At 46.9% G+C, this 23,069-nt stretch overlaps 1 protein-coding gene across 4 annotated transcripts in view; it reads right to left on the bottom strand.

Annotated features, from left to right (window-relative positions):
• Nucleotides 1-554: 554 nt before the first annotated feature.
• csmd3b (CUB and Sushi multiple domains 3b) overlaps nucleotides 555-23,069 on the bottom strand; it is a 363,440-nt gene continuing 340,925 nt past the window's right edge. For 3 of the 4 annotated variants that reach the window (XM_031585978.2, XM_031585977.2, XM_042710744.1), the window contains 11 exons: nucleotides 22,776-22,949; nucleotides 20,359-20,532; nucleotides 13,902-13,975; nucleotides 10,769-10,880; nucleotides 6,121-6,300; nucleotides 3,875-3,940; nucleotides 3,206-3,364; nucleotides 1,962-2,074; nucleotides 1,330-1,417; nucleotides 887-1,022; nucleotides 555-749 (listed from right to left, as the gene is read on the bottom strand). In XM_031585978.2, the coding sequence (XP_031441838.1) occupies nucleotides 590-749; nucleotides 887-1,022; nucleotides 1,330-1,417; nucleotides 1,962-2,074; nucleotides 3,206-3,364; nucleotides 3,875-3,940; nucleotides 6,121-6,300; nucleotides 10,769-10,880; nucleotides 13,902-13,975; nucleotides 20,359-20,532; nucleotides 22,776-22,949 (1,436 nt within the window). In that variant the 3' untranslated portion in view covers nucleotides 555-589. Of the gene's footprint in view, nucleotides 750-886; nucleotides 1,023-1,329; nucleotides 1,418-1,961; nucleotides 2,075-3,205; nucleotides 3,365-3,874; nucleotides 3,941-6,120; nucleotides 6,301-10,768; nucleotides 10,881-13,901; nucleotides 13,976-18,915; nucleotides 20,533-22,775; nucleotides 22,950-23,069 lie in introns of those variants that run through there. The other variant, XM_042710745.1, reaches the window with a different exon arrangement.

Raw genomic sequence — 23,069 nt, forward strand, 5'->3', positions numbered from 1 at the left:
TCACTTGAACAGCAAATTTTTGAATTCTTTTTCTCAGTTTTTTTTTTCCTTCGTCTTTTTCTATAAACTCTTCATAGAATCTGTTTCCTCTCCCAGGGCCCGACCCCCACTTGGTAATATATATAGCACAAAAATATAGGTGGTGAATGCTCCTCGTATATATGCAAGAAGATTTACAGATTCTTTTCACTCAAAAAAGACCCAGTCAACTTTGAAGTAGCACTCATGGAGTGCGGATAAAATAAGAGGCAGGACTCTCCACTCAAAGATCTCGTGAAGATTTTCACGTTCTGGTCAAGTCTTCCAGAACGTGACGTTGGAAAAAAAACGAAAAAAAACAAAAAACAAATCCCAGTGTCCTCCGAGATAGATGCACATGGTCAATCATGGTTCCTGAAGAATGTGCTTTAAATACGAGCGCAGCCGGTACCAAATGACTGCTTGAACCTCTCTAGTCTTTAGTCACGAAATCTCCCGATATTTGCAAAAGCCTTTTGCTCCACTGTTGTTATATATATAAAAAAAGAGATGCTGTTTGTTTGTTTGTTTTGTTGTTGTTTTTTTTTTTTGTTGCACTGAGCAGACTTCATTATACCATTGTGCAGACCGTGTTGAGGTTGGGGTCGAATCGGACTGCTTTGCCCTCCACCGATTTGGCGTTGGTGTTATACATGGGATTCTCGAAGGCGGCCTGTCCGTTGTTGTTTTCGTGAACTGAGCAGCCCGTGTACTGGGTCTTGGGTGTAGTCCTTAGGAAAAGAAAGGAAAAAAACAATACAAAGAAGGCATGAATAACGCAAAGAAAAACGGAGTTGTTACTCAGTAAAGTGTGTGTGTGTGTGTGTGTTCGCAAACACTGCTGCGACTCCTGGCTGGAGACACTCACCGCTGTTTATAGAGATAGAATCCAAAGCCTGCAAATATCAGGGCGAAAAAAGGCACAAGGATTGCTATGGCCACAGAGCTACTGTTTGTACCAATGGGTGGATGGGACGAGTTATTACTCTCCGACATGTTCAGACCTGTGGGAGGAGATGAGGGCACACAAACAGACAGACAGTCAGCCTGCGTGCTTGCTTCTTTGGGAGAGAAAAAAACAAACACACTATTTTTTTTGGCACCTTACTCAGTCAGAGAAGCACTCGCTTGATCAACTGAAGAAAGTGTTTTTTGTGTTTTAAGAAACATTGTGTACTGAGATAGGTTCAGCATATGCAATGTAAATGTAGTACAGACAGTTCTATATATAGATGACTTTTGTGATTACTTTACTTTACTTTACTGTGAAATGATAACAGAGGGAAGTTGGAAAACAAAACAATACAGTACCTAGTCTTTGCAGTCCGAACTGTCCGTAATCTTTACCCTGTATGAAGCCTTGAAAGACATAGGTGGCGCCGTCAGGCTCTGCAGACACCTGGGAAGACAGAGAGCACAAGAGAGAGAGAAAGAGAGAGAGAGAGAGATAGAGAGAGGGGGAGGGGAGGAGAGAATAAGAGAGGTTCAGATGAAAGCTGTTAGCCTGCTACTGTCTGTGACAGTGATTTAGAGAGCTTCAAAGGCACTACAGGGAATATGAAAAGGCTTGAAAGGTCCATGAAAAAGAGTTCAGTGCGAGGAGGACTTTTTTTACTGTGTCCTCATGCGTAGAAGTTCGATCGAAAAGCCCTGAGATTATATACCTACAACTTAATTGAATGTAATCTGCATGATAAAAAAAAAAACGTCAAGAGATAAGTATCACCAAGCCATTGTGGATGAGTGTATGTAAGTGACACACATGAAGATTAACTTTATGATCACAAAGAAGAAGATGAATGGCTACTGGCATGCTTTCACAGCCGGGTGCCATCAACTTGTCCACATTACCGTCTGACAAGATAGATTTCACAAAGTTTCTAGAAGAGCTGTGTGGGTTTCTTTGAATATGTGAGGACTAGGTCCAAGCACAAAGCACTTACAAAACCGTCCATGGACCACGCCTCCTCTTTGAGCTTGCTCAGCGTGGTGTGTGTGGACGTTTTCACCTCGTACAGGAGAAGCATCAGACGAGCCTCTTGGCTCTTGTAGACACCTGTGGCAGAGGAGAACAAGCAGGACGGGGTAACTAACAGAGCAAGGTCTTCTCCTCTTTTTGTCGTATCTCACACTCACCAAGACAGAATAAACACTCAAGAGACACTATCTAACCTCTAAAGCCATGAAAGTCAAGGGAAGTCAGGATTAATGGTTATAGAATGTTCTATACTTTTCTAAAATGGCGGTCTTGATTTGTGGTATGTTCTAGGTTGTTCTCCTTCTAGGTGTGCTTAGCATCATGACATGGCAAAAGATCCGTAGGAACCCAACGCCTTTTTCTTTCTTTTTTTCTTTATCAGGTTCCCACTGGCGGTGGTTTGGGGAATGAGTCAACGTCTCCTCAATCATACGTGGCACGGCCTTGGCCCCGCCATCATCCCTCCGAGATCCCACCGGCGGCAGACAGGTCCATCTCTCACGCGCTCCCACACGGAGCCTTCAGTCACCTTTTCATGTAATTATTGGCAACGCTTGGCCAATCCCAAGTCCAATTTAAACAAGGGGGAGGGAGTGTGTGTGTGTGTGTGTGGGGGGGGGGGTGTATTAATTAGGTGGTATAAATCACATGTCGGGGGTAAAGACAGAGAGAGAGGGGTGTGAGTGTGTGTTGGGTGAGGGGTTGGTGGGTGAGTGGGAGGGTGGGCAGAGCACGATGATGGAAAATAACGTCCAAAAAATGTCAAACCACATTAATATTTCATTACGGGGGAAGATGGAGGGGATGCCTCCGCTGCAGACGAGAGCTCTGGTAATAGAGCTGATGGGGAGTGAAAATAAACATGCCCTGCTTTGTGCCAACACATCCACCTCAATGGATGTTTATTTGGTACCGGGCTTCTTCAATAACATGAAGGATTCCCAAGAACAAATAGACAAAGTCATTAATCACAAGCCAAACCTGTGTTCCTTGTTGTACACAACGAAGAAGTATTGCGCAGATATTTTAAATGAATATAACGAGATTACACAGCATCAACAAGTTGATCTGCCTTCTTCTCTCTTGCTATACTGGAATTAAATGCCATAACAGAGAATGCTGAACTTGAACAAAGCACTAAATATTTACATGAATAGTGCACTGACTCATCCATTTAAGAGCAGCATCTTTAGCAGCCCTGTGACGCACCTGAGAGCAGGAGCTCCATGTTGCTGTTGGTTAGCGTGACGTTAACTCTGCCCGTGCTGGCGTTAAAGCTTGTGATACTCAAAGTCATTGGTTGCTTCTTGCCCTTGTAGTTATAGGAGCCTTTCCAGATGTAGTTGGGAGCGAAGACGTCATCCGGGACTGGAAGAGGACAGGAGAGCGAGAAAAAAAAGGGGGGGGGGGGGGGGTAGAAGAGTTTATAATTTAATCCAATGAAAGAGAACAAAGAGAATTTTGGTTTATTCGTTTATGTCAAAGTTCAGCAGAAGACACACCACCCAGGCTAAATGTAAACTTTTGACTGACAGAGGATTTGCATGTTGATCGTGACAAGACTGAAAAGAGAAGAACAAGAAAAAGCAAAGAGGACAGAGCTGAGGATGGAGAGAAGAGACTGGAAATGTGAGGTGAGGTCAACCTGCCTCCTTCCGTGAGTGTCAAACTGCCTCACCGCATCCTCCCTCCCTCATTAACTCCACCCTCCAGAGGAGGGTTTTAAGGACACTGTCCCCTCCCCTCACCCCACTCGACCCCCACCCCACCCCCAAGCTCCATTAGGTGCCTCCAGTGGGACTCAGGTCGTCTACCCGTCTCCATCCAGGAGCCAAGCAGGGAGTAAGAGCACATTCTTTCACAGCCAGCGCAACTCACCGTTCAGCTTAGGGCTGGGCGTCCCTGGAACTGGTTTCATAGGCTTCTCAGACAGCTTGGATCCAGCTGAAACAAACAAGTGGCGTCATTGACAGAGTTTTCTGAGGACACTGTATACACACTAAGCTGTTGTACAACCAATACTTTGAATGCTGGCTCTCTCCATCTTAATCCACTATTAATTATGTATATTTCATGTATATGTAACAGGGTTTAATGTGCTTCCCTGAATTTCCCTCCCTTCATGGGTTAATTCTCTAGCACGGTCAAGGTGCAGATTATTGGTTCCCGAGTATTATTTGGATACAATGTTTTGAAGTGGGTGTGATTGAGAGGTTGTCTCTGGGTTCTTCCTTTCCTCTGTCTCTTTCTTCGAATGTATGGGACAGAGGTAGGTACACGTCCTGCAGACACACACTGGCGAGTTAGCTAGCCTACATGTGAGCTTGTTTTGTGCATATTGTTTTAAGTGGCTTGCCTGATTTGTATTGACAGGAGCTGAGCGTCTTGCTAACTCTGTCCAACGGATTTTATGTTCGTCATTTGCATGTATCAGGTGGGTCACGTTTTGCACTTGTGTGTTTTGTGCACGTGTTAGCTCTTTCTTCGAATGTATGGGACAGAGGAGCTGAGCGTCTTGCTAACTCTGTCCAACGGATTTTATGTTCGTCATTTGCATGTATCAGGAAGCAGCAATAAACGTGTGAACATCAGGTCGGTGGCTGTGTCCTTCTTAAACAAACACAACGCAGAGTGAAACAGCGAGGGGAAGATAACCTCCGTTACATATACACCTTCCTCTATTTATCTTGGGATCATGTATGTATCATGTACATATGCTACATGTTTGCTAACATGTTATATCCTCTGATCCGTGTATGAATCCATCTGCTTGCTCCTGATTCTCTCTTCTCCTTCCCCCCTCCCTTCCCTTCTGCCCCCACCTCCTCCCTGTTCTATCTCTATCTCTCTACCTGGCTGCCCTAAGCAGATGGGTCCCCCCTTTGGGCTGAGGTTCTGCTGAGGTTCAGGCTCTGGGCTCTGTAAAGCGCCTAGAGACTATTTCAATTGTTATTGGCGCTATATAAATAAAACTGAATTGAATTGATGATCAGTACTACAACCTCCATCCAGTAGTTGGACCTTGAAAAGCTACCACTATGAGGAATAGCTCAAACGTAACTCCCCTTAAATTTACTTAAGGAGAATAGGTCCTATAAGTCCAAATAAAAACATGTCAATCTTGGTAGATTCACCTTGAAAGTTCTAAAGGCAAACATAGACTGCAAAGCAGTTGGCGTATCCGATGACTGATCCTGAATCAGCGGTGCAGTGTGGCACTGGCCTCTGCACAGTGAGTTATCACTAGGCTCCTTGACTGTGGGGGTGGATGACAAGGCCAATGTGTCAAGCATTGTAACACTGAGCACACAAAGGCCTCCCCCCTGAGTTGGGGATTTGGGCATGGAAACAAACACGGGGCAGAGAGAAAGGGAGAGAGAGAGAGAGAGAGAGAGAGAGAGGGAGGGAGAGAGAGGGGGGAGAGAGAGAGAGAGAGAGAGAGAGAGAGGGAGAGGGAGTGAGAGAGAGAGGAATTTAGAAAGAATAAGAGAGAGAAAAGGAGCAGAGCCCAACAGAACATGTCGTCCTCGGAGTCTGGACAAGGCCCACATCTGTTAGTGTCTGTGTTAACTGCTGTTGGGCCTGGGGCTAACAGCTGTGTGTCTCAGGTGGCCGCGGGGAACGGAGAGACGAGCACAGAAAAGAGGAGAGGAAAGGAGAGGATGCACTGTGACTGCCGCCATGAGGCTTTTTCACGCCACTGGAACTTTTTCAGGTACTAGGAACTTTGTCAGAAGTCCTGGATTCCCCAGGGTTATGTTTGAACTATTGAACTATTAAGTCAGAGTGGTAGCTTTTCAAGGCCCAGCTACTGGATGGAGGTTGTAGTACTGATCATCATGGACAGGTCAAATGTTACAAAAACATGGGCGCTTTCTGATACTTATTTACCTTGATGAAGGCTATGTTTATTTTAGTGCTCTAATTCAGATTCATGTATTTCTGTGTTCTTGCATCAGAGTATGCGTTTGTGTGTATATGTATCTCGGTGTGTGAGTGCATATGCATACATATGTGTGTGTGTCTCAATATGTATGCATGCATACAGAAATATACATAAAGGTATACTAGTATGCAAAAGGGTGTTTGTGTGTGTATGGGTATGTGTGTGTGTTGGCATGCACCTCTGCACACGGGCATCTTGCCACTCCAGGTGCCGTCGGAGCGGCAGGCGCGGTGCTCGGACCCGCCCGACAGGAAGAAGCCCACCTGGCAGGTGTAGATCAGGGTGTAGCCGAACGACGGCAGGTCCATGCCCACCACCGACACGTGCGGGGGACTCTCTGGCTGCTTACAGGAGTGGGCTGTCAGGATAGGCGGAGGAAAAGAAAGACAAAGTCAAGTCGAAGAAAGAGAAAGAAAGAAAGAAAGAAAGAAAGAGAGAGAAAGAAAGAGAGAGAGAGATCAATAAGAGAAGAAGCGTTTGTAGTTCACCTTCCCTTTGTGTCACCTATTTGTTGTCCCTCTGTTGTTGTATCACTGTGATGGTTCCTGTACTGTCTGAACTTATGTTTGCGCTGAATTGGAAACACTATCAAAGTAGTAATGCTAGCGAGGGGGTATTTGTATCGCCATTCAGGAGTGTGTGCCAGCGAGGGGTATTTGTATTGCCATTCAGGAGTGTGTATGAGAGAAGGACAGAGTGTGAAAACGGCAGAATGTCAGAAAGCAAGTGTACTGCATCACACCTGCCAGTCTGAGCTTCAGCTAATGATGACAGCCAGAGGAAGATGAACGTTAGGACAGACTCCCCCTCTCTACTCCACACTGACCCTTTAGCCCAGCCGAGTCTCATGAGGGGAACACTTCTCACAAAAATGGCTGAGGCTCTCACCGCTAACAGCCAACATTTAGCAATGGAACAAGGAGCTAAAAAGACAGATAAACCGAGATAGAGAGAAGACCAGGGCAGACCAAGAGAGGGGGTTAGAAAGAGAGAGACAAAAAATAAAAAAAGAAAGAAAGAAACAGAGAGCAGCATGACAGCCCAGGCGTGCCTCGTTAGCTGAAGCGAGCTGAACGTTTTTTTTGGGAAGCAGCACAGAGCTGTCTAAATGCTGACCATTGCTGGCACGCTCCTCATCCAGCTCCTGCTCCACCTCCACCACAAGCGATCAAGCGGCCGCAGATGCTCAGTTAACCCCCCCTCCCCCTCCCACACACACACACAAGCCCCCCCCCGCCCCCCCCGGCCAGGCCGTGTGGTAGATCAGGGCGGCTTTGATCAAACGGCCCGTCCGAGTTCTCGTTTCGCCGGCCGGAGTGGCCCCGGTCCAGCCCTTTCATCTGCCCTGCCTTTGATACGGCTCTTTATTGATGAGCGACACACATTAGCAGTCGGGGAGGCCTTTGTGATCACGAGGCCATCTCAGGTCAGCATGAGGTTACACGGGGTCGAGTCCCCTGAAAACCACTCGCCCCGAGAAAACAGGACACAAAAAAAAAGAAGAGCTCCAGGAAATTTAGCGGGCAGGCGTTTCCTTGTCATTATGCTAACCCTAGTGTGGATAATTAGAGAAAAAACGAAACAATTTATTTTGTGAAAATCCAACAAGAAAAAAATAAAACTATTAAAGGGGTTAATCGCTCCATAATCACACAGGCTATTCATAGACACATGATTGGGCTGCAGGAAAGCTCATTGTTGCAGCTTCGCTGCGGTTTCATACCAAGGACCGAAATAGCAATCAGCACAACAGTGACACAAGCAGTTGCAGCACTGACATACGAGGCAAAAATGTAATTATGTTTGGAAATGCTTGGAGTGAGCGCCAATCTGTCTTTGGCAATTGGGAAGCAGCTGTGTTAGGAGAGAGGAGAAAGTTTGCCCAGGCTGCCTCGTTCCGCTTCTGACTTTGCTCTGGGTGCGACACTGAATGCGTGTGAGTGTGGTCTGTGTGTGTGTGTGTGTGTGTCTGTGTGTGTGTGTGTGTGTTTGTGTGTGTTTGTGTTTGTGAATGAGTGTATAATTGCCTGTGCATGTGTGTAAGTATATGTGTGAAGGGGAAGTGAGTGTGTTTGTGTGTATATATATGTGTGGGTGTAAGAGAGACGGAGATTGGATTTGTGTGGGTCAGTATGTATATGTGTGTGTGTGTGTGTGTGTGTGTGTGTGTGTGTGTGTGTGTGTGTGTGTGTGCATAAGGGGTAGCGTAAAAAAGAAGCATCCAGGAAAGGCCTCTCCTTTAGATTAAGAGAACACACGTGGCATCTCCCTGCTTGCTGCTGATAGGCGACCACATTTGAAATCCTTGGAGCAGACTCCGACTGAAGTTTGGGTCGAGGGGGCGCCTTTGTGAGAGTGTGTATTTTTTCCCCTCCTTTCCTTCTATGGCCGGGACACCACTGCCGCTGGCCCCCTGATTGATGGCGAGGACTTGGGCACGGTTGAGAAACCTACAATAAAATAATGTGTTGGAGAAAGCCGCCGCTAATAGCCTGCCCGCGCGCTAGGTGTGGCCCTTAGCAAAGACACAGTTCACAGCGCAGAGGCGGGGGAAGGCGGGGGGCACACTGTATTTAAGTATGTGAGTGTCAGCGTGTGTGTGTGTGTACAGATCTGTGTGTGTGTGTGTTTAGTGGACTAGAGAGAAGTGGAGTGGAGGAAAGCAGACCGGCTGTGGAGTTGGAGATAAGTGTGTGTTCTGAGCAGACACGGGCCAAGGAGAGGGAGGGAGAAAGAGATAGAGTGAAAAAAAGAGATATGGGGAAAGAGAGAGGGAGAGAGAAATTGGGAGACTGAGAGAGATAGACAGGGACAGAGAAGAGGGGGGAGAGAGAGAGTAAAAGGAAAAAGAGGGGAGGAGAGAGGAACAAAGCAGAGGAGAGAGGAGAGAACCCCCCCCACCCCACCCCACCCCCCTCTCATTCTCCCTGCAGGTGGAATCCGAGCGACACCTGGAAGGAGTGAGCAACAGCTAGGAGCAATGCATGCTGGGAAAGATCTTTCATCACACGCAGTCCCCCAGCGAGTGTCTAACGCGACTCCTCTCCCACCTAATTCTTGCAAGTCCCCACAGCAGGGAGGTAGAAGCAGAATTTAAAGGAGTGTGTGGGTGGGGGCGGGCGGGGGGGCGGTGGAGAAATAGAAGGGACAAGAGAAAAGAAACTGATCATCTCTCACTTCCCAATAATATGAATCAATTTACAGAGCGGCAGGTTATTAAATATGCCTCTCCGTTGGTGGAGTGTGTAGTTCATCAGGTAAAATAATGAGGCCCTTTGGTTCTTGTCAGTCTGTTGACGTCTCCAAGTGCAGAAATAGCCAAGATTCATAGAATATCTCCCTGCTACCTAGGAAACCACTCACTAGGCTGTTTTTCCACTAAGTGCAGCCCCACCGTGAAGAATGAACGGAAGCACAACTTGAATTATGAGCAAACAGTGTCAATGCAGCGTGAGGGGAAAGTTGAACTTTTAGCACGCAGGTATCCATTAGGTGTCGTCTCACCGTCCCCTAAATCCCCGCCGCCGCCACCACCCCTCCATCCCTCCTGCCTCCGTCCCCTTGGCGACTTCAAAAAGTTTTAGTTGCCGTTCTCAACTCAAACTCATCATCTTGAAAATGGCACAGCTAGCCTCGCTCAATCACTTTTATTGGATTTTTATGGTGTCCGGTCTGGACAGGCTGGAGTCGGGGCGGAAAAGTTGAACCGTGTGCCACAGGCAGAGAACCAACACTGGCCTGTTATTTGATCCATTTAGCTCAACATATTGCTAGCGCTTGGTTACTGATAGCTGTTATATAAAAGAGCACTAATTTTAGCAGAAAACTTTCTAGTTTTACTTTAGCTTTAGTTTGGTCAGCATTGCAAATACTGTGGCTGGATGTTTTTGTACAGATTTCTAGTGGTCCGTATCAAGTATCTGTTTACATGTGACGGTGCACACAACTAATGACATGGGAACTATTAATAAAAAATAAATAATAAAAACAAAAACAAAAAAACACAGCTCCTTCATCTCACCAAGTTTCCAACTTGATGAGCTGGTTATGCAACCACTAAAGCATGTAATTTCATCGACCTGTTCTAATGGACAAATTCACATATGGGTCCACTCTATTTGGTTGTCATGGGAACTCAACTATGAGGTGGCGATGTCACCTCTTTGGACACTGACAGTAGACGCTGCATCTCCAACACAGTAGTTCTGCCTAAACCTTTCTGCTGCTTTCTAATATGGGGCAATTAATGCACATGGGAAAAATCCGTTTAGAGATCTTCCCTTTAATGTGCTGGTAGCAGGCTGCTTGGGAATCATGTCATGCTTATGAACTGCACAGCATCAGAGCCTCAAAATAATCCCAATGAGTCAAAAACCTATTTCATACAGACATCTGTACTCTCTGTGCAAAGCGCCCAGCTATACCCTAATCCGTTAGCAGTCTAAAGGAAACGCACAGACAATGGGTGATGGGGGTGATGGCCCAGTTGTTAGAGAGACAACAAGCTTTCGCAGCAGGAGGTGTAATTCCCTAAATGATCTCACTATGGAGAATGCTGGCCTAGTAGTCTATGCAGAATTCACCGGAATGTGGGCACAATGTATGACTTCAAGCCAGAAAGAAACGAAACAAAGCACAGTTTTTGGCATAAGGTTCACACACAGCTGCGGATATGTGCTGTGTTGTCTGGAGATGCAGACGACAGAGAGAAGAAAAGACAGCGAGCCCAGAATACTTTCACATCCACGGAGGTAGGAAAACAAAACACAATGGCAGGGAGCGGCGGAGAGTGAGGGCAGGGTGAGGGGTGGGTGTACCCTACTTACGGATGCACTCAGGCTGGGTGCCGCTCCAGGTGAGGTCCAACTGGCACAGGCGGGTGGTGGAGCCCAGGAGCAAATGGCCTGGCTGGCACTGAAATGCCACCATACTGCCCACCTGCCATGGACAAAACACACACACACACACACACACACACACACACACACACACACACACACACACACACACACACACACACACACACACACACACACACACACACACACACACACACACACACACACAAACACAAACACAAAATTGTTAGACACATCATTACCATGCATATTCTAGAGTTTATACACGCATACATACACAATACATAGACACAAACAATCAAACACACACACACACACACACACACACACACACACACACACACACACACACACACACACACACACACACACACACACACTCACAAGAAAACTCATTTCACCCTCCCCCCCCATCATGTTCAAAAACACTGGTTGTGACTTGGGCCACAACTCAATTTCAATGCCATCAAGCCAGCAAAAAGACAGGGCATTGGCATTGCTTATTTTCTTCTGAATGCCTGGGTGAAAGTGATTCACACAGTCACAGCTCATATGTCTCACACCAGGATGCCCCCTCTAGGTGAAACCACTGTGTCAGAAGCAGCTCAAAGACAAGGGTGTCCCTTCTCTAAAACCCAAACATATGGCATTAAGAAACAAACAAAGCAGAAAAAACTAAAAGAATAAAAAAAAAGGACCCCGATTTCCTGAGGAAAGCAGACGTCACAAAGCCTCAGTTTCAAGACAGTGAGAGAGAAGTCAAACAACCCGATCCTTCCTAGTGACTGCAGACAATAAACATTTATGTCACAATTATTCCTCTGGCAAGCGCTTTTTATCCTTCAGTCTGAGCCAATTGAACAGTAGCGACATTGAAAGAGACATGCCTTCCTATAACAATCACAGCGGCTGTGAAAATCAGCCATGAGATCATCACATTCAATAATCACAACAATAAACATGAGGCCCAAGCAGTAACCCCCCACAGACAACAGAAGCATCCCCCTGAAAGAAGCCATCTTTGATGTGTTTCTTGGGGGCGCTATTAGTGCTAGTGGTTGGTGCTGCTATCTCTGGTGTGTTAGCCTACCCTCTTCCTCTGACATGGCAGAGGGCATCGCCACACACACACACACACACACACACACACAGACACACACACACACACACACATCCACCCTGCATGTGCGCTTGGGAAGGGTTGAAATATTAAGACCTGTCACAGGATGACATGGTGGCTTCACACGTTAATTGATTAACACGTCCCTCTTGCGGCACGAACACGGACGGCCGACTAATAGACACAGAGGTTTATCGGCAGGATACACTATCTCCCCCCCCTCCCCTTCTCTTTCACTCTCTCTTTCTTTCTCTGTATTTCTCTCTTTCTCTCTCTCTCTCTCTTGCTTCAATATCATTAAGCCCCAGAATGAAAGGGAGAGAGGGCGGTGCCGTTCCAGGCCCTTTTCTTAGGAGCGAGTCAAATGATTTATGAGTGTGAAAAGCCTGATATTTCCCCTGCTCCGCAGGCTTGGCAGGACTTGACCCAGCCGCTGCATTAAGGCCTTGAATTGTTAATGGCCGTCGCATCTGAGGAGGAGAAGGGTGGAGGGGGGGGGGGTCACATAGTTTCCTTCTGTGTCTCCCTCTTGCCTTGTGCTCAAATTATTCATATTCATTTGGACGAGGACGACCCCAAGCTCTATTTTCAGTGATTTTCTATTTTTAGTGGAGGGGAATCAACAAAGTTGTAGTCGTAATTACTGTCTCCAATTGTTGTCTGTGTGTGTGTGTGTGTGTGTTTATGTGTGTCTGTGTATCTTTGTGTGCAATTCTGCCCTTTGTTTCCGGTCCACTAATCTCATTATGGCATAATAATATTTAAACATGGGATGAGGCCGAGCGTCATCAAAATAATAAGACCCGATTAACGACGAGACTACCTCGCAACATCAACACAGTTTCAGTTCGGAGTCGTTAACTCTGTGTATTGACTGCATCACAGAGCAGGATGCTGCAGCTTCCTTCTGATGTGGATATTCTTGTCTTGTGTGACACCTGATTATGAACTAGGACTGTCTGCGGTGTCCTCTGCTCCTTTCCTGCGGTGGTCGTTATACCCACCTCACGCCGTTTTGTCTGCTGGACGGCGTGAGGTGGGTGCACAGTAAACACTGCCGGAGTGAAGGCAGCAGGGAGAGACGCACAACTCACGCTCATTACCGACATGAAAGGGGAAGATGCCTGCCTGCCTGTGTGTGTGTGTGTGTGTGTGTAGGGCCCTGCTGGGCAGACAGTGTGGGGCTGTGGTGGAATGCACAAATGCAGTACACACATTTACACACACACACAAACACACACAAACCTTATGTAAAAATGTTAACACACACACACACACACACACACACACACACACACACACACACACACACACACACACACACACACACACACACACACACACACACACACACACACACACACACACACACACACACACACACAAATATCACACAAGCATAAACACACACAATATCCAATTCAGCGTCCTACTGTAAATACAAAACAGCACCTAATACACACAACTGCACAAGCATAAAAAAGATCAAAGCTAACAGCCCAGCCTGCTGCTAAAATGACTCATATGCTCGGCTTGCCTCCTAAATGCTCAGCTTGACATCTCTGTGTGAACTTAATTAACTCTATTTCTTAATTACACTGACTGGAGTGCTTAACCATTAGGGTCAGATCCACCTCTTTCTCCATGCCGTTACCATCATCATCTTCATCATCATCATCACGACCACCACCACCATCATCATCATAATTAAAAAAGACAGACTTGTAATCATCATTGCCTCCACTGCTGTAGTCACTAAAGTGCACATCATCACCACTGAGTCATTATGAAGGCAGTGGAACTCTTCCCTGCTGATCCACCTCTTTCTCCATGCCGTTACCATCATCTTCATCATCATCATCATCATCATCACGAACACCACCACCACCACCATCATCATCATTATGAAGGCAGTGGAACTCTTCCCTGCTGTGTGTGGGCCAGGCCTCGGGCCTCTGCGCTGTGGTTCCCCTCACTCACCTTGAAGCCAAAGGTTCTGTTCATGGAGCCCGAGCGAGGTGTTCCGGGGTTCTCGCAGGTGGTGCGGGTGGGTTCTGCACATGAGAGAAGAGGAAGAGGAGGAACGAAGAACAGAAAGAAAGGCAGAGAGAGAGAGAAAGAGGGAGATAAGATAGATAGATAGATTACTTTATTGATCCCCCGAAAAGGAAATTGCAGAATTGCAGAAAGGACTAATATCAAAGAGTGCTTCAGTCACTCTGGCTGGCTGAGACAGAAATCTGGCCCTTTTTCTTGTTTGGAAGGCATAGAGAGCCTGAGAATCATAGATAACCCTTATTAAAGACACGACACTTTGCTGCTCATTCGCTCATTCACCAGTCCGCCAACCTCTCCTCCGCCTTCTGAGCTCAAAGTTCTTGTGTCTCTGCCGCCGCCGCCGATGCTTTCGGAGACGCCTCTCGTTATCCTGATGATTGCAGGCCTGGGCCCATGTTTATGTAAGTGCTGCGGCAGTCACATTACAGTGATTTTTATAGCGAGGGGAGGGGGAATGAGAGAGAGGGAGAGAGAGGGAGAGGGAGAGAGAATAGAGAGGAGGAGGAGGAGGAGGAGGAGGAGAGAGGGAACACTGATGACCTAAGAAGCCCCAGCAGGGGGCAATGTTGCTCCAGCACCGGGTGGGGAGTCAACGGCGGCTGGCTGGGCGCTGGTGGGGTTTAGGCTAGGGGGAAGGAGGGTGGTGGTGGTGTGGTGATTGGGATGTAGAGCACATCCCTGCTGGCTGACGCACAGAGCTGGATCCGATGCAGGCGGACAAAATCACAGCGCTCAGTGCCGGCCTCAGCCGCCTCTCTCTCCTTCCCCCTTCCCCTCCTCTCTGCTCCTTTCCCCTCCTCTCTGCTCCTCGGCACTCCTCTCCTCTCTCTCTCTCTCTCTCTCTCTGCTCTCCTCTGCTCTGTATTCCTGTGTGTGTTGTAATATTGAATCAGGGGCTGGAAAATGATCTATAAAAATGGGATTTAAGGAAGATGTTGATGGAGATTGGAGGTGTGTGTGGGGGGGGGGGGTGGTAGGGGTTTGAGTGCATGTGTGTGTGTGTGTTAACCGAGCTGCGGCCTTGTTCTTAGTTCGAGGGAAAAAAACCATGAACAGAGGCTGAGAAGTGTACACGTAACCCACTGAGCGCATTGTAAGCTGTGATAGATTTTTTTTTCTACAGCGTCTTTGCTTCTAGGGACTGCTTTGCTCATGCCAAATAAGATCCACTGCACTTCAAGTCAAACAAGGAAATTACCCTAATTCACATCATGACTCGAGGACACAAGTCTGCTTGTACTCATGGAATATAAAGGCACATGCTAGTACTTCAACACATACAGGCACATTTAGTCAAATCTCCATTACAAAATGATAGTGGCTGTAATGCCGTGGAAAAAGCATATGATGAAGTGACTATCTGCTGATAAGACATGGGGTAGAGTCTGGCCAGTCTTATTTGCATGTTTTGCTAAACGCTTTAGCGGACTAACCAGATAACAATGGATTACCTAAAAGATATCCAAGATCTTGTCTTAGCCGTCAATCGAACCCCAATAAGTAGGTGACATCTTATTGAACGATTATTCAATTACTTACTCAATTAAAAACAATTATTTCTACACTTATTGATGTTAGCTAGGTGCATCCTATAAGGACACTTAGGCTAGGCTGGTAATCTAATATGCACACTGCTAACGACAAACTCTGTGTTAATTACTCGCGCTACAAAAGATAGGAACGGACAGAAATGCCTATGATTTAAGCAACAGAGTCAGGGAGAAAGTAGTTGCTTAAAGCTATAAGATCAGAACAAAGGTGGACTCTTGAGTTGCTGAGACCCCTTGGGCTCGGTCCAGTAGAGGAAGGCTTCAAAGTTCTGCTGAGAAGGCTCTGATGGGGCTGACCCGTGGCTATATAGCAGCAAACTCTGCAAAGAAACGTACCTTACTGCCAACTTAATTTTATTTATTATTTTTTTCAGGAAAAAGCTTCTGTGTACAGCATTTAACCTTTCAAAGCATCCATATGAAAGCAGAGAGGGAATGGAAGTATGGATTGCATAAGCACCCTTAATTTGTGTACTGTTGTAGAAAGCAGTGGAATTTGAATTAAGTTTGCTTTCGGGTTTTTTAATTATTTAGGATGATCGTTTGATTCGGGGGGTGGAGAAAAAAAAAAACTGCCTTGTTTCCCAGTGAGCCTCCCTTTCTCTGACAGTGCCCTACTGCACAGTATGTTGACTCCTATTTACTGTAGCTAGGAAACAGACCCAGCCCCATGCTACTGACTGTAGGTAAGAAACAGACCCAGCCCCATGCTAATGACTGTAGGTAAGAAACAGACCCAGCGCCATGCTAATGACTGTAGGTAAGAAACAGACTCAGCGCCATGCTACTGACTGTAGGTTAGAAACAGACTCAGCCCCATGCTACTTTAACTGGCAAAACAGTCTTACTCTTACTCTTCTTATCGCAAGGATACCTTTTCAACAAATACTGTTTCCACATGGCATGTCAGTCAAACACAGTTCACAAGATTTTGAATCTCATCTGAGAAGGTGTGGAGTGGACAAGAAATGGACCAAAATTCCATTGGAACTCAGTATGGCAGCATATGTGCAATGAGTTGCACTGCAGGCTACAGCAGTGGATAGTTATTTTTTTCTTTGGTTCAGGGAGTACACCCTTTGATGCGATTTAGCTTCCTGCAGCCATCGGTAAACAATTCATATCTGTGCTCCATTACTCTTGCCTGCCAACTGCCTACTCCCTTAGAGGGCATTGGAGGGACTGCCCTCGTTCTTTTTTTGTTCCTCTTCTGGAATAATGTTATCAATAAGGCATTTGTGGCTGCTGGGCCCGAGTTGGCCGGGGTGCGAGTATCGGTACAAAAGCATTGATCCCCCCCCCCCCCTGTGCGTCCGTGTGTTGTGTGTGTGTGTGTGCGTGTGCGTGTCCGTGTGTGAAGCGCTTCACAAGCTGTAGTTAAGACTATCAATGGAGGACAAAAAGGCAAGGAGGTGTCTAGGTTGAGCTCCTTTCAGGGGAGGACAAAAGGCCAAGGCCATCGCAGGTGGTCCCTATTATTTATTTGTTGCCTCCTGAACAACTCGAACGACGAGGTCAGTCCCCAGTGAAAGGACAGCGCCAGCACAGGCCACTTAACACAGCACACAGGTGTGGGACGACAACAAGGAACACAATGGCAAAATCAATGCGATACCTGGCTCACTCCCTTTGTTCCCTCAAAGTTCCACCCAAGTTGCACCTACGCTCCGTACACGCTTCATTAAGCACACTCCCCCCTCCCCTGGCTCTTCATGAGAGCAGAAAGTATACATCCAAGGAAGAAATGAAAATGGTTAACAGGCAATCCATGAACCTAATGTGATTAATAAAGGCCGGATCGGGGAATGGTTGTAGAAGGTAAGGAGTCTCATAAGCAATACATCACGGTCTCCGTCTTTGGGCGGGTGGTGGCGGAGGCTCAGGGTTGGAGCACATTAAAGAGCAATCATTGGGAGCGGTGCGGAGGAAGTCTCCTCAGCAGAGTTTCATTTAGCTGATACCGCTTGGAATTTGCACAGGGATCCGGCGCGCCAGCGTGAAGATGACACTTGAGGGAAAATTGGTTTGCTGATCAAACCCCCTTCGATTAAAGTGTGTGTGTGGTGTGCGTGTGTGTGTGTGTGTGTGTGTGTGTGTGTGTGTGTGTGTGTGGAGAGGGGGGGTTGCGGGGTGAGTTTATGTCTCTTGAAATGTCACTGGATGGAAAAGAAGTGTCCTTGGACGCTGGATTTCTTAGCCGTGTTTACCTCCCTACCACTGACATATTGCTACCACTCACTGTTTTTTAGGTAAATGTTCTCATGCCTCACTGTGCCTCACTTCGTAGAGTCACTAGCTCTCTATATGACTCAGTCCGTGACTCAGTTTGTCTCCGCGGATCTGGCCAAGGTGGAGGACATCTGCCAGTGTCCTGTCATGTCTTGCGGTGTCTCTGAGCAGCGTGGTGAGCATGAGTGCATGAGTGATGTCTCACTCCATCTTTTTCTCTCGCCCTCTCTCCGTGGGAGAAGTAATGGCTGCTAATGAGCGTCTGGCACCTGGGCGCTTTGGAGTCTCTCCGTCCTCCCGCCCCGGTGCCCGTCGCACAACACCAGAGGGCCCGGCTGGCCCTGACTCAGGCAGGCCACTGCAGAGGTGGCATCCATTAGAGAGAGAGAGAGAGAGCGAGAGAAGAAGAGAGAGGGAGAGAGACAAAGGTGGAGGGCGATGGGGGACAGGGGGTTTAGAGAGGGACAGAGTGGAGGAGAGAGCGAAGGTGGCATGTGAAAGAAGAGAGAGTTTGATAGAGAGAGAGAGAGAGAGAGAGAGAGAGAGAGAGAGAGAAGGCATAGACAGCGAGAGACTGAGAGAAGGGGTGGATTAGGGAAAGACTGCGAGAGAGGGAGAGCTGAGGCTAGGTGTTGGAGAGGAAGAGGACAGGGAGAGGGAGACACACGGCAGAGGGAATAGTGTCATGGTGTGCTTACGACCGAGAGAGGAACACCGAGAGAGACATAAGAGAGAGAGCACTGCATGTTTCTGAGTGTGTGTTTCTTCTCTGAGTGTGTGTTTCTTTCTCTGAGTGTGTGTTTCTTCTCTGAGTGTGTGTTTCTTCTCTGAGTGTGTGTTTCTATCTCTGAATGTGTGTTTCTTCTCTGAGTGTGTGTTTCTTCTCTGAGTGTGTGTTTCTTTCTCTGAGTGTGTGTTTCTTCTCTGAGTGTGTGTTTCTTTCTCTGAATGTGTGTTTCTTCTCTGAGTGTGTGTTTCTTTCTCTGAGTGTGTGTTTCTTCTCTGAGTGTGTGTTTCTTCTCTGAGTGTGTGTTTCTTCTCTGAGTGTGTGTTTCTTCTCTGAGTGTGTGTTTCTTTCTCTGAATGTGTGTTTCTTCTCTGAGTGTGTTTCTTCTCTGAGTGTGTGTTTCTTCTCTGAGTGTGTGTTTCTTTCTCTGAATGTGTGTTTCTTTCTCTGAGTGTGTGTTTCTTCTCTGAGTGTGTTTCTTCTCTGAGTGAGGAAGTTCAGCTGCCTCTGAGACATAATTGGGCCTCGTCTGGGCGATGTGTGCACCGCTGGCGGCCACACTCCCTCCGTGAGGCCAGAAGAATAGGGGAAGAATCGCGGTCAGTGGGATGGAGCCCTGGAGGGATAGAGTCCTAACTCATTTAGCCATTTAGTCTGCTCACAATTCAATTCCCATGAGTGGTTGAGCAGTATGCCAGTATGACTACACATACCAGCCCTTCTTTTTCATTCGCACCAACCTCGAGCGGGTATGCAAGGGTGTGAAATGCCAGGGTTCAGACCTAACTTGTTGGCATGGTTACAAATGACCATGTGTTTGGTTGTTTGTTTGTTTGAGGCAGACTACTATATCCAAATGCCATATTAAAGACATCATATGTATAATATGCATGTAGGCAACAGCAAAACTCATTACACACACCTTTAAACTGAAATTGAGTTAATGTGTAGATTAATGTCTGTAAATACCTGGTTGATACATTTATATTTTCTATATTTCTGTCTAGATTCTTCTTCTGTGCTTCTATTATATAAGGTGATTGCAACTACAGTACAGCACTGTTATTTGCAGTATATCCTTGGTGCTGCACATTTTTTTGTTTTCCTTTTTTCCATATTCCGTATTATATTCCACATTTTATTTTTTATCCCCATAAAAGAAAGGGCCTTGAACTTAGCTGAACTCTGCCTTAGAAGTAAAGTAAAGTGTGCTCATGCATTCCTACTGAGAGGAACCAACAAATCCACGCTCACAAAGCCAAGTTGTTGTCTTGGAGACAAACAGTGTGTGTTTGAACAGCACTCAGGCAGGTCAAATTGGCTTACTACAAAACTCTCGTCAGCCTGTCGGCTCAGTCTCCGGTATATGCCTTGTCAGACAGTACTGACACACACCGTAGGGACTAGAGACTCTGACTAGGAGACGGTGCTTTAGTAGCATTTACATTGAAACATTTAGATGACATTTCAACAGTCCTAAATGTCTCTGTGGAGCTCCTACATCAAGTGGTGCTTACAGGTGTAGAAGCATCTATCCATCACCATGGACTGATGACAAACCTATCAATCATGTGCTCCCAGTGAGGGTGTGATATTTTTCAGGAGGCAACACTTTTCCTCTGGGCCTCCCCTGGTCTTTGGAAGCATTCAGTTGAGTTCATCATTGAAATATACATGGTCACTTTCATTGCTATTCAAACGTTTTGATAGAAACTTTTTATTTGGACTATTACTTTTGATTGACTATGATCTGATGTATAAGTGAGCCTTTTTTAAGTGACTACAAAGCCAATACGTAAACAAATTATAAGGTCACTGACACAATGCCATGAATCCCAATGGTAGGTGGTCGTTAAAAGGTCAAAGGTCGTACCTATGCAGCGAGGCTGTAGTCCACTCCACGTGCCCTCAGCCTGGCAGAAACGCGTGGTGCTGCCCACTGGGATGTAGGGCGGGCTACAGCTGAAGGACACCTCTGATTGGTAGATGAAGCTCCGGCCCTCCCTCGAGCCATGGGCAGGGACGCCTGGATCGCCGCAGAACTTGGCTGTCAAAATCAGACACCAAAAAAAAAAAACAATCAACAAAATGAAGCAAGTCACATCGGATTTTGTGTGCGGCACAGGTTACCTCAGAGTCAATTTGCACTCTCCAGACGTGATGACTATGCAGCCGACCAGACAGACAAATTGTATTTGTTTTCTTTCAAACACTTCAGTGAGTTTAGATTTAGCTGATACAACAGAAACCAGAAACCCCCCCCCCCCCCATCTCTGCCCTTCATGTGGGTTCAATCAAACGCTCAATCAAAGTCTTCGAAAGAAAACAAACACAATTTGAGCCCAGGTTTTCAGCACGAATGGCGCCTTTGCAAACTCCTCTATACACCTCTCACACGAGTGTGCTGTCATGGCAGGGGGCCCACCTCCTCTCCTCTCCCCTCCCCTCCCCTCCCCTCCCCTCCCCTCCTCTCCTCTCCTCTCCTCTCCCCTCCCCTCCCCTCTCCTCTCCTCTCCTCTCCTCTCCTCTCCTCTCTTCTCCTCTCCTGTTCTCACACAATCTGTGAAGTCTGGGTGGGAGCTGATCTTTATTTTTCTGTTTTTGAGGTAGGGTTGGGGAGGAGTAAGGGGTGAGGGGTGGACATACTCTGAAAACCTGGCGTGAAGTGCAGAGAGGATGAAGAGGCCTAGGTTGCCACCCCCACCCTCTGAACATTTTCCGTCTCCCCAGGGGCCAATCAATAAGGCCGGGGGGGACGCTGACGTCACTCCCAGGTGATGCATAATGAATGGAGCCACGCTGCCTCCTGTGCTTGGGAACTAGGACTACAAACTTGACTTTTTCTTGATGAATAATAGATAGACTGTCAAGAGATACAAAAAAGAGAGTGATCCAGAGAGCGAAAGAGAGAGAGAGAGAAAGAAAAAAAAATCTGGATACAAACTACAAAGTCAGAGGCACTCTTTCACTCTGTCTCTCTCCTCTGCAGCAAAGTTAGGTTGTGGCCCCTTACTGTTGCCTGCTTTTTTACTCTTTCTCTCTTCCCCCTCTTTCCTTTAAAGGTTTGTGGGTTTGTGTAGGAGCACCTAGCTGATTAACTTGCCTTTTTATGTTCCCTGTCATCTCCTGTTTGAAGATTGAGACTATATACCTCACTGGGGAGCTAAGATAAGACGCTATTAATTACGTCCCGATTGAAGTTATGTCTTCAATTCTTCTCTCATGACTTGGCCCTATGCTGACTGACATGGGAGGACACCATGGGATGCTTGACAAATAGGTAAACACATATCATCAGTAATGCAGATAGCGAGCCCGAAAAGGCTTTATAGGAATCCCAACAGATGCGCTGACAGATCCCCTTGACGTTCAGAAGCTTCCCAACGCCAAGATGGCCTAATAATTAATGAACAAATGAAAAAGAAAGAGCAACTGCTTTGCATTATTCATACAAATGTAAGAGGCAGCAATCACGGCCACTGTGTTTCTCTGGTCTTGACAGCCTTCCTAAAGTGCTACATCCTTAAGCATACCCGTGGTGGGGTAATGAAGGGTGCAGAGCCGAGCGCTGACCGCTCCCCTTCGCTTCGCCTATCTAACTATTCTGATGATTCAGCGCGCTGTGTCTTTGGCCAGAGGCGCATGCGACCCCTTCATGCTGAGGAAACAAAGGTCAAGCGAGGCCTTTTACCCATCCGTGCCAAAGAGAGATGGAGCAGAGGCTCTCTCAAAAGTAATGAGCGGGTAATGGTTCAAAACCGCTTGGAGTGCTATGACCGCACAAACCACCAAAAAAAGACTAATTTCCCAATTGCTGGGGAACAGAAACACAAAACAAACTCATCCCTGTATAAAATCGACAGGATATATATCCAGTCTTGAAACTTTTTCACACTTGGTTTGGAAGTTTGAGATATGACCGAAGTTTGAGATATGACCGAAGTTTGATTGAAGTTTCAGATATGAACGAAGTTTGGCGTGCTGAGATGGTTTGGGTTCACGCCATGTCCTGTGACCAAGGTTTGTGTGTGCATAACTTTTCAGCATAATCACGTTGAGTACTGCTGACAACTGTTTATTATGTGTCCAGGCAACAAGGCTGAGGAAGTGTGAATGGCCTGGCAGTCTTGATGCTGCTTACCTACTAGCTTGCTAAACACAGACCTGTAAATGACAATACGCTATAAAATTGAATATGTGGTAGGACTCTCTCATTCCTGAAGTCGCCTTTATTAAGTAGACCTTGCCTTTCGGAGGACTTAGAAAGATGCCTGGCCGGCGGGTACTTACGCAGGCACTGCGGGACTTCGCCATGCCAGGTGCCGTTGCCCACGCAGGTGAGGTAGGCGGGGAAGGAGAGCTCGTAGCCGGCGGTGCAACTGTAGCTCACGCTGGTGCCCCACTCAAAGTCGCTGCCCTCCAGGACGCCGTTGGAGATGGAAGTTGGGGCGGTGCAGGTGACGGCTGCAGACGGAGAGATGGGGAAGTAGGAAAGGAAAGGATGAGTGAGGAAGTGAATGAAAGAAAAAGAGCAAGAGAAGGAGACACATGCTAAGCCCACACCCTCACCAGCAGCATTTCTGC

The sequence above is a fragment of the Clupea harengus genome, chromosome 19 (assembly GCF_900700415.2).
Source record: "Clupea harengus chromosome 19, Ch_v2.0.2, whole genome shotgun sequence".
Lineage (NCBI taxonomy): Eukaryota > Metazoa > Chordata > Actinopteri > Clupeiformes > Clupeidae > Clupea > Clupea harengus.